General features: G+C 45.9%; 1 protein-coding gene across 1 annotated transcript; it reads left to right on the forward strand.

The window, feature by feature from the left end:
* The first annotated feature begins 3,303 nt into the window (after positions 1-3,303).
* CUNH9orf131 (chromosome unknown C9orf131 homolog) lies at positions 3,304-7,365 on the forward strand. The gene is made up of 3 exons (XM_040245872.1): positions 3,304-3,534; positions 3,901-4,564; positions 5,015-7,365. Exons 1-3 carry the CDS (start codon positions 3,304-3,306, stop codon positions 7,363-7,365), a joined length of 3,246 nt encoding a protein of 1,081 aa, XP_040101806.1.
* The last annotated feature ends 4,133 nt before the right edge of the window (positions 7,366-11,498 follow it).

An 11,498-nucleotide genomic window follows, 5' to 3' on the forward strand; every position in this document is an offset into this window, starting at 1 on the left:
GCGCCGAGTTGGTGATGGACAGGGCAGCCTGGCATGCTGCACTCCATGGGATCGCAAAGAGTTGGACACAACTGAGCAACTGAACTGGAATTGAATAGACTGCTTTCCCAAGCTTCATTGCATGTATCTAACTGCCTCCTGCCTAACAAACATATTCTTGTCACAAGAATCTCAAATGCAGATGTCTAAGATGGAACACATTGCCCCGTCATCCTAAACTGGTCACCAGGTTTGTGTTACTTATCTCAGTAAAATGGCACAAACAGATACAACCAGTCCCCTCAAGTCAGAAACCCTGGTGTCATTCTCAACTCCTGTTAGGGAAATTAAATGAATAGTCTTGTTTAGGCTTCAGAGAAAAAGCAGAGCAAGCCTCTGACCTTGCTTCTAACCTGCCTAGCCACTGCTCTGACTGTGAGTGACTACCTGCTGTGAGTGCAAGCCTTGTAGCACCATAGATAAGATGAGGGAGAAATCTTGAGATTGATGAGACCCTGGAGAGGGCCTTGCCAAACAAGACTCAGGCTTAACTATATTCCAGGTTTTACACAACAAAACAAACAGCATTAATATGAAACCAGAACTGCAATTTGGCCACAGATTGTCCTGGGATTATAAGTGGGAACTCAAACTGCAATCTTTGAAGTCTCACCCACTGAGTGGATGTGCTGCCTGGGACCCTTTCCCATTTGGGACTCCAGATGTTCCGTGACATGGGAGTTCCCAATGATGAATAAGTCTGGATGTTGGTCAAAACCCAATTTGGTGATGTATTCTCTGCTCTTTCTAGTTCTCTTTTCTTTTAATGTTAGTATGTTGAAAGTAAGCTAGATAATTCTCTAATAAATACCTGTATTATTTATTTGTATATAACAAGTGACTTATTTTGTTAACAAATCCTTTGAACCTGAGACGAAAGTGAAAACTTTCAGCAAAACAACTCCTCATTCCATTCCATCCCACTGGTAACCAAGTCTCATCAATTATAACTTTGGAATTCTACTTGACTGTCATTCTCCACTCCCACCATCACTGCCTTGGTTCAGCCCTCATCTTTTGCCCAAACTAAAGCAAAGTTTCCCTAGCCAATCTCTTGCTTTCAATCTCTTTGCCCTCACTATAGCCAGAGTATTCTTTCCAAGACACAAACTTGATCTTATCTCTTCCTTGCTCAAAATTTCTCAATTATTTCCCATCACCTTCAAGATAAAGTTCCAACTTCTTAGTCTGGTATTCAGGGCCCTTTGTGATCTCGTCTGTCCTACTGCTTCCCTTACCCCCACCTAATATAACAGAGGCACTGAAACACCTTCAGTTTCCCTAATGGGACATGTTTTCTCTGCCCCACCACTTTTACACAGGCTGTTCCCACTGCTTGGATTGTCCTCTTGCTTCCTACACTCTCATTTCCTTGACTCTTCAAACCAAGCACTGATCTCTTCTGGGAAGCACCCTCTGACAAGCCATCCTGTTCCCCAAGCTGGTTAAATGTCCTCCACCCACTTAGTACCCTGTGCATATCTCTATTTAACTTCTATTATTTGACTATTTCCCTCACTGAAATGGGAACTACTTTAGCACAGAGACCCTATCATCTGCCTCCTCAAGACTGAGCATAATACCTGATCCACAGGAAGCACTTAATAAATATAGATAGATTCAGTGAATGAATAAATCTAGGCCAAATCATGGTACCAGTGGAGAACACTTTCTTGCCCAAGATCACATGGTCAAACAGTGGCAGAGCTGGAAAATCCGTCTCCTCAACTTCAACTCACAGTCTTTCTACCAGACTAAGCTGGCAGCTGATGGGGTAGGGTGAGAAGAGAGGCACTGAATTGTATTGCAAAGGCAGATATTGAAGTTTGATCCAAAAAAGAGAAGTTGAAATGGAACAGAGTGGTGGTTTTAGGGGAAAGAGGAGCAAAAAAAAAAAAAAAGATCAAGCACATTTGACTTACTGTCATCCTTAACATGAACGCTTGCAAAAAAGATCTCAGGCAACCTAAAGACATGAGATATAAAAGAGGAAACAGACTCTACCTATTAAAGATGGAATGAGCCTTATATTAATAATTAAGAACTTTAAAAGTGATGAAAGATGACTTCTCTGGTTCCCAGTGCTTAAGAATCTACTTGCCAATGTAGAGTACACAGCTTTGATCCCTGGTCTGGGAAAATTCCACATGCTGCAGGGCAACTAAGCCCGTGTGCCACAACTACTGACGCCTGTGCACCCTAGAGCCTGTGCTCCACAACAAGAGAAGCCACAGCAATGAGAAGCCCACTCACCACAACTAGAGAAAGCCTGTGCACAGCCAAAAATAAGTAAATAAAAATTTTAAAAAGTAAAAGTGATGGAAGACATTTTCACATATTGAGGTATGGGGAAGTCATTCTGGCTTATAAATGATTTGACTTGAGCTTTATACTAGCTACAAGCCTGTCTTGTAGTCTATCAAACACACATTGTACATCTGATTTAACCATTGAAGAAAAGGGTGCATTGACCAGAAGTAAAGAATATCTGCTTTGAAGTTAGAGATAAATGCCTCCCTTCGTGGGAGGCCAATGTCAGTACTCCTTTGACGATAAGGCTCCCTTCCCAGGTACCAAGGCCATACTGACTTTCTGTGTACCAACTAATCTGTCTTTTTTTGAAACATGGAAGAAATGTACCCCTGTTATGTTTGATGTCCTTTATTCTGACAAGATATAAAGCTGTGCTGGAAACCAGGCTTCATGGGAGCAGTTCCTCAGAGCTATGAGAGTCTGTCTCCTGGGTTAGTCTTCAGCTTGACTCAAATAAAACTGTTCTCTATTCTAATTTTACTTTAGATTGGTTATTGATCATTTATGGCAAAAAAAAAGAAAATTTTAACACAGCATATACTATGTACTACTCTAAGCATATAAATATTTTCTTCATTTAATCTTCAAAACAACTCTATGTGCTAAATAATAATATTATCCCCACTTTACAGGTGAGAGAATTGAGGCACTGAAAGATTGAGTCTTTTGAGACTTCACAGGTAAGAAGTGGCAGAGCTAGGATTTGAATAAGGCAGCTTGATGCTAGAATCCATGTCCTCAACCACAATGCCTGAAGGTAATTCTGATCTTAGGAATCAAGACAAAAGGGGATCACTCAGGTTTCACTGAATGAAGTATGAGTTGTCTGGTGGGGGCAATTTTTTGGCCCGAAATTCAGATAGACTGTTGTTAGGTATGTGGGGGGATGGGAGTTCTTTGTTCTGTGATGCAGTGATGACCTCAGGGTAAACTGCCACTAGGCTGAGGAAAATGGAATGGTTGCCAGAGGACCTGCGTGGGTCTGAGGGAGTCATAGGGCTTCTCTGGAACCAGCTGACCTATGCCCTAGCCTGCAGACACTGTGGCAGCAGCTGCCTCCAGAGTCCAGGGAATCTGATAATACTGTTTTTGTTCATGGTTTGGCAGATCCAGAGGTGGTGGCAGCTTGGGAGATGGCGGCAGCTTCAGCCCTGGTACTCTGGGGACAAGATGCGAGGCAAGGTGAGTGACACAGCAGTGCAGCTGGGTTAAACGATTCACCACATGTGAGTTCAGGGGAGGAGTCATTGACATCAATATGGGCCCAAAGAGGTGACCACATAAGCCTTAAGTGTGAGGCCGGGTGAGTTTTACCATTAACACGACATTTGAAGCCAGGTAAATGCTCACTGACCCTGGATGTTGAGTTATGTAAGGGAATACTGGTCTCCAAATGTGGCTGGGTAATGGCCATTAACACCAGATGGGTAAGGGACTGTTGTCCCCAGACGTTCACTCTGGGTGTGGACCAGAGACAGAGGGCTTCATGATACACTCTGTGTCTCTGGAAAGCCTTCACGCTTGACTGTATCTTTCTCCTCTCCCCAGGGCCTACCACTTCTGTACCATGTGGCTTTACTTGATCGCCTGTGGAAGCAGAAGTCAGAGGAGGAAGAGGAGGCATTTCTGGATCCACTGAAGACACGTTCTCTTCTTAAAGAAGCTCCTATTGGAGAGCAAGTCACTACAGCCCCATCTCAGCCATCTTATAATTCTGAAGGCCTCCACAAGGCCACAGGCACACTAGAGCAAGGACTCATGCAGACCCCAAACCCTCCTCAATCCTTCCCCACCTTTCAGATCTTGACCAACCTGCCTGTGAGGCACACAACAACATCAGGGAGCTGCCCACAGGAGAGAAAAAGCCAGTTCTTCTGGGGTCTGCCCTCTCTGCACAGTGAGTCCTTGGAGGCCATCTTCCTGAGCTCAGGTGGCCTCTCTCCCTTGAAGCTCTCTGTTAGTACCTCTGTCTTCTTTAACAAGCTTGCCTTCCTGCCTAGATCCCCAGTATTGCTGCTTCCCCAGTATGGCTTCCCAACCCCACTTCCCACCCAGGAAGCCCATACTACAGAGGATCTGGAAAGGATCGTCTCTGATCCTCAGGAACTTCCCTCTCCCTCTTCCCCTCCTGTCCCATCACTTCCCCTTCATCCTAACCCCTTTCCCATGGACCATAAGACAGTCCTATCTGGCACTGAGGCAAATATACAGTGGCTTACACGGCAGAGAGAGATCCCTTGGGTCTCCAGGGATCAAGCTCTGCACCAACAGCCTAACTTTCAAAGAACCAGATCCTCCAAGCTCTTCAATTCATCTGAGGTCTGGTGGAAGGTGCCATGGGATCCTAGTCTCCAACAACACTTTCCAGACTCACTCTCTGTCTCCCTAGCAGAGAATCCCTCTAGTCTCCTGGGAGCCCTAACTAGGTCTGAGGCCCCATGGCAGACCATGGGGCAAAAGGAGGACCCCAAAATTCCTGAGCCAGCAATGGCAGCTACCAGCCTAACCCAAGCTTCTCTGCCAGAATGCCAGGGAGTCAGCCCTCTTGGAGGTCCTTCTGAATCTGAGGCCCTCTGGGAAACCATGAGGCAAAGAGAGAAGCCTCAGATCCCTGAGCCTGCAATCTTGGTCCCTTGCCAATCTGTAGCCCCCTTGATAGAGCCTCAGGGAACTAGCACCTTGGGAGTTCCACCTGCAGATAAGACTCAGTGGGGAACCACAGGACATAAAGAGAGTACTCAAGCCTTTCAGCCCCCATTGCCAGCCCTCTGCCAGCCCCCAGACCCTCTGTCAGAAGCCCAGGAAATCAACCCTGAAGAAGGACCTTCTGCAACCCAGGATTTCTGGGGATCCTTGGGACACAGAGTGAACCCTATGGCCTCTGGGTCTCCAGTGTCAGCCTTCTGCCCTTCCCCACATCCCCTGCCAGAACTCCTGGGAGGCAGACCCCTGGGAGAGTCATCTGGATATGAGCCCCAGTGGAGATACAGAGAAAATTCAACAAAACCTTGGGCCTCGGAGCCTCTAGCCTTTGACCTCGACCCAGGACTCCATGGAACCAGATCTACTTGTGTTCTATCAGAATCTGAGACTCCAAGGAAGGGCATGGAGAGTAAAGAAAATCTCTGGGACACTGCAGACCCAGTTTCACCTCCTAGCTTCCCCTCAGCTTCTCTGGAGTCCATAGGCACAGGTATCCAGGCAGTCTTGTCTGACTCCAACGCTTTGAGGGGGGCCATTAGGCAGAGAGACAACCTCTGGACTTCAGAGTCCCCAGCCCCTGGCCACAGCCTATCTCTTGCTCCTGTTCTAGAACACCACAGAATCAGTCCTGTGGAAGGCCTCATTGGGTCAGAAACTGCATGGAAGGACACTGATCATTCCAGGAATTCCTGGGCTTCTGAATCCCCATCTCTGGCCTTCAGCACGCCCCCAGTTCTTGTACTGGATTCCCTCAGAGCTAGCCCTATGGGGGTCCCGTTTGAATCTGAAGCTAGATGTGGGGACCTAGGAGGGAGAAAGGACTCCCAGACCTCAGAGCTCCCAGACTGCAGCTTACCCCAAGACCCACATGGAGCCAACTCCTTGGGAGTCCAGCCTGACTCTAAGCCTATTCGGGGGGACGTGGAGCAGAAAGAAATCTGTTGGGTCCCTGCGTACCCAGTGTGGAGCTCCAGCCCACTCCCAAACTCTATGTCCAAGTCTCACACGAGTGAGCCTATTGGAGACAAACGTGACTATAAGCTTGAGGAGGAAACAGTGAAACATACAGAGAACAGCAGGACCACTGAACTCCCAGCCGCAACTCCCAGGTTCTCTGCTCTTCTACCAGATCCACACATTGATCTTGAGTTTGTGAGAAAGAATATGCAGTATCTCAGAGGGATCCTCCAGGACCCCAACCCTCCAGCAGTGGATCCTCTACAGCCAATACCCTGGCCTGCTGCCCAAGCTCAAGCTCTGAAGATTGAGTCCAACCAACCTGGCCTACCCAAGGGAGGGCTGTTAACAGGGGCTAACACAGAGACCCCATCCTCCTGGGGTGAGGCTATCCCAAAGGTACCCACCTGCTCTGGAATCCAGGCCTGGCACTGGAGTAAGGAGTTGAAACTCAGGCTGGGGAAACTACAGCAGAGCCCTGCTTCCAGATCTCCAAGTCAATCATTCAGCAGCTCCCTTACCCTGAGCTCCACAACTCAAGCCACCCGGAAACTCTCTTCTTGCCCACCACAGCAGACTCATCCCCCAAGTCTGTGGCCCCACTCTTCAAGCTGTCATCCCCCCAAAGCTCAGAGCACAGTAACTCAGCCTATCCAGGTCCCCTACTGTTATCACTCCCACTTCTCTTCCCAACCTCAGACACAAAAGTCTGGCAGGGCAGAACAAGGGTCTCGGAAAGAGCAAAGAAAGAAAGTAAAGACAGTGTACCAGATCTCACCCCAAGAGTCATGTGTTCACATGGAGGCTGGTGAGAACTGCCTGGGCCAGGAAGAGCCCTCGAACCCTGCAGTTCCAGCCTCAGGCAAGAGAGAAGACAAAGTTTCAGCCCTATCTTCAGCCAAAAATAGAGCCAGCCCCAGGAAACCCAAAGAAGGAAACTATGGAGAAGCGGATGCAAGTTTGGGGTCATCCACAGTTACAGAGGAAAGCCACCCAGCTCAGGCCAGAAGATTAGCAGAGAACCCTGTCCGCAGACTTTCACGAAGATCTCAGCACAGCAACCAGTGCTCTCTACACACTGCTTTCTCCCCCCGGCCTCACTCCAAGTATGTAAGTTCCCAAGGTCAGAGAGGGGCAAGGCTGGGAACTCCTGACATTCTGGCCCCTAGGCACTGTAAGCCCTGCCCTTGGGCACGTAAGCATCTTTCCTCCTCACCTCCCGCTTCCCTTACCAGCAGTCTCCAAAGGATATTATCCAAGTTTCTGGGTACCCATGGACCCATGCCCACCAAACCCATCAGCAGAGGAAAGCCTGGTAGTACTGGCACCCAATATAAGTATCCCAAGAAATGAAGCCAAACCAGTTGGGGGGCGGGGAGACAAAGGAAATCCTAATAAACTAGCTGAACTAGAAAAATCCCACTCAGGTCTTTTTTTGGAGTCTTGCGTACTGGGAATGTCAGTTCCCTATGCTGCTGCAGCTGTTATATCCTCAGGATCAGGGTCCCACAAGTAGAGAGCTTGGGATTCTATAGGCTTAACTTTCTTTTCTAGCTATTCACATATGATCAACCTGGAGTCCTCTACAGGGTGAGACTGTTAAGGCCAGGAAAGCACAGACCAGTGCTGCGCTTGAGAAAAACTCTGCAGGAAGTCAACAGAAGAAAAATATACACAGGAGCACAACTGATCTGAGGCTAGGCAGCTGTTATTGGTCCTGGGCATGATTGCCTTCTTTACTTGATCCACAAATCTATCTTTCTAGCCAGTTCTTGTCAGCCCTCTGCTCTCTTTCTCAGGTTTAGCTCATGCATCCCAAGGTCACAAAAGTTTAGTCCCTTTTCCTGTTTAGTGGTCATCTGGATTGCTATCATATCTTATATCCATTTTTTGATTGCAGTTTGTAATACTGTTATTACTTTTCTACTGCTGTCATAACAAATTACCACAACACAAAGTTTGTTAAGTCTGATATATGTCTCACAGGGCTAAAATCAAGAGGTTGGTAGGGCCATATTTCTTTCTGTGGGCACTGGGTAGGGTTCATTCCTTGTCTTTCCCAGCTTCTAGAGGCTGCCCTCATTCCTCAGCTATTGACCCTCCTCCTCCATCTTCAAAGCTAGCAAAAGAAAGTTAACTTCTCATATCATGTCACTTTTTCTTCCCTCTCCCAATTTTAAGGGTACTTTTAATTACATTGGGCCCATCTTGATAATCCAAGATACTCTTCCTATCTTAAAGTCAGTTGCTTAGCAACCTTAATTCCATTTGCAACTTTCTCTTTGGCCATATAGCATAACATTCATAGGTACCAAGGATTAGGATGTGGACACTGGGGGTGGAGGGCAGGCGGGCTTGGGAATGGCATTATCCTGCCTATCACAGATATTAATTCAACCTGTTACATTTGCTGCAAATAGTTTCTCCCAATTTATGTAGCTTATTTTCTAGTTTTAAGGTGATTTTTACCATGCCAGAGTTTAAATCTACCAACATTTTTCTTTATGGCTTCTAAATCACTTTATTCTAGCACTTTCATGGATGTATACTTGTTTACTTATTTACTTATGGCTGTGCATCGCACCATGTGTAATTTTAGTTCCCCAACTAGAGATCAAACCTGTGCCCTCCTCAGGGGAATGGGTGCAGTCCTAACCAGTGGACCACCAAGGAATTCCCACAGATGTACATTTAGATTATTAACGTAACTTTTGAGTAGGGTATGGAAAGAATCTGATTCCCTAAGCCCTGCAAAAAGATGTCCAATTTTATCAACAGCATTAAAAAAATTTCAACTCATTCCATTAGGTGCTATATTTCAAAATACGGCTCATTTTAAAATCATCTCTAGGCCTTCAGATCTGCATATCTAACCACTTACTAGTACTGTCACATATTCAACTTGTCCAAAACCTACTTTTTCCCTTTAATCTTTTCTTTCAATGCGTGCATTCCTATTGAAGGGGTGTACCACGTCCACCACAATACAAAGCCAGATGCCTGCCATCCTTGATTCCTTCCTTTATCCTCAAAAAAAAAAAAAAAAAAAAAGATGACTATCTCACTGTTTTTTGGGGGGGAAGGCATGTTGCAGATCTTAATTCCTCAATCAGGGATCAAACCCAGGCCCACAGCAGTAAACGTACCAAGTCCTAACCACTGGGCAACCAGGAAATTCCCGTTTTTTTTTTTTTTTTTAATGATTTATCAGGAAATCCCTGGTGGTCCTATGGATAGGCCTCAGTGCTTTCACTGTGGGAGCCCAGGTTTGATCCCTGGTCAAGGAACTGAGTGGAGAAGGCAATGGCACCCCACTGCATACTCTTGCCTGGAAAAGCCCATGGACGGAGGAGCCTGGTAGGCTGCAGTCCATGGGGTCTTAGAGTTGGACACGACTGAATGGCTTCACTTTCACGAGTTGGAGAAGGAAATGGCAACCCACACCAGGGTTCTTGCCTGGAGAATCCCAGGGACGGGGGAGCCTGGTGGGCTGCCATTCTTGGAGTTGCACAAAGTCGGACATGACTGAAGTGACTTAGCAGCAGCAGCAAGGAACTGAGATCCCACAAGCCACACCAGGCAGAGGCAGAAGGGGTGTTAGTGAATTGTCTACATAAAACAATGTACATGTGGTTGACAATACTGTACTGTACATTGGAAATTGTTGGGTGAAATTTATTATGCCACAACAAAAAAAAGTGGGGGGAAATGTGAATTGTCTGGAAATCCGATAGCTACTTTCTGCCTAAACCCCCAGAGGACTCATGACATCTTTAAAATAAAGTTCACACTTGGCATTTGAAGTTCTTCATGTGGTTTGGACTCTCAGAATTCACTTCCTTGCTAGTCAACCTAATGCTTGTTAAGCTCTGACTCCATGAAGCCTCCTACCTTCCTTTAACATCCAGCTCAGACTACCTCCAGAGGCTTCTGAGATTCCCTTATCTTGGTATGGTTTCCCCTTCCTTGCTACCCTAACAATTTATGCCTTGATAGCACTGCTTTTGTGGCTTTGTGTTTTAAGCTCTTCAAAAACAGTGAGGTTCTGCGAAGTCAAGTCCACACTCCCACACCAGTGCTTTTTTCACTCTGTATTTCTGGTTGACAAAAACAGCCAGTCGGAAGTCACATACAGCTGCTTCTGCCTCCTCTCATTGTTACTATTCTGTTCTGAAGCTTTATTTAGCCCAAACTTGTATATACAGGCTGAGATCAACTCACCACCTGCTGGCTAAGAGTAGAACTGAAGGTACTTTCCTTCTCACCTATCCACCCCCAGAAAGTCTCGCAGTCTCAAAGATAATGCAATTTTTAAATTTCCATTTGTCTTTGGGCCATTTAATGAGTCTATGCATCTCTCAATTAGCTTTATGAAAAAATCCACATCCTATGTTCTTAAGTCTTTTTAAACCCTCAGTAGTTCGTAGGGCTGGCAAAGATTAACAAACCATTTCAGATCACCTGGAGAAGGGAACAGCTACCCACACCAGTATTCTGGCCTGAGAATTCCATGGGGTCGCAGAGTCAGACACAACTGAGAGACTTTCACTTCAGCTCAAAGCAATGATCAAAGCCCTGTGTTCCTCCTGGGCATTATGTAACCACTAGACTCTCAAGGTTACCTGCAGGATTAGTATCTTGGACCCCAATTCATCTCCAAATGTTATAGTTCCATCTTCGCTTTTGCCTCTGTGGTAAACTGCTGGTCCTCTATGATCTAATTTGATGCCGTATTCTTGATTAGAAACCCATCTTCTAATCATAGAAGTTGATCTGCTATAAGATGACTACATTCCAATTTCTTCCTGAGAAACTTGTGGGGGATGAGAGGGACTTGCTTTACAGTTCACCCATTGGTTTTAGTATACAGAATTCTGCAGGTGCATGTTGACAATAAACCATCCCTCACACTGCCTTCTACAGTTTATGAAGCACCATCAATCATTTTATCAGACTAAGAATCTTGAGGCCCCAGAAGAGCTAAGTGCCTGTTTGATGCTACACTGCTATATGAGCACACGTGTCAGAAGCAAAACCAGGCCTCTCACAAGTCTGCTCTTGTTTTTTCCTAGTCTATAGAGTTCCAACCACCTTCCCTATAGGTATACTTTGTGTTATGTGAGTGCAAAGCAATCATTCTAATACAAATTTCTATAATGTATTAATTACTAGTACCCTTCACGTATTTTGTGAGATCTTGCTTTCCGCTCTATTCCCACAGCTTGATGCAGAGGTACCAAATGTCTTTTCTCCAAAAGACATTGCCTTTGGTCTCACTGAGGTTAGGCTGCCACAGGAATGAGATGGTGCAACAATGTAAGAGTTTTAAAAACTGAAAGCTGAGCCATCAGGATACCTAAATGGTGTGAAAACCAAAGGAGGAGCAAAGACAAGATCTGGCAGAGAAGTGTCATATTTAACAGGGAGAGTCAAGGCAAATCACCAAAGTGTAAGAATATCTACTTCATAGCACAAGAGTTCAAGAT

Source organism: Oryx dammah, unplaced genomic scaffold (assembly GCF_014754425.2).
Source record: "Oryx dammah isolate SB20612 unplaced genomic scaffold, SCBI_Odam_1.1 HiC_scaffold_1, whole genome shotgun sequence".
Taxonomy (NCBI): Eukaryota; Metazoa; Chordata; class Mammalia; order Artiodactyla; family Bovidae; genus Oryx; species Oryx dammah.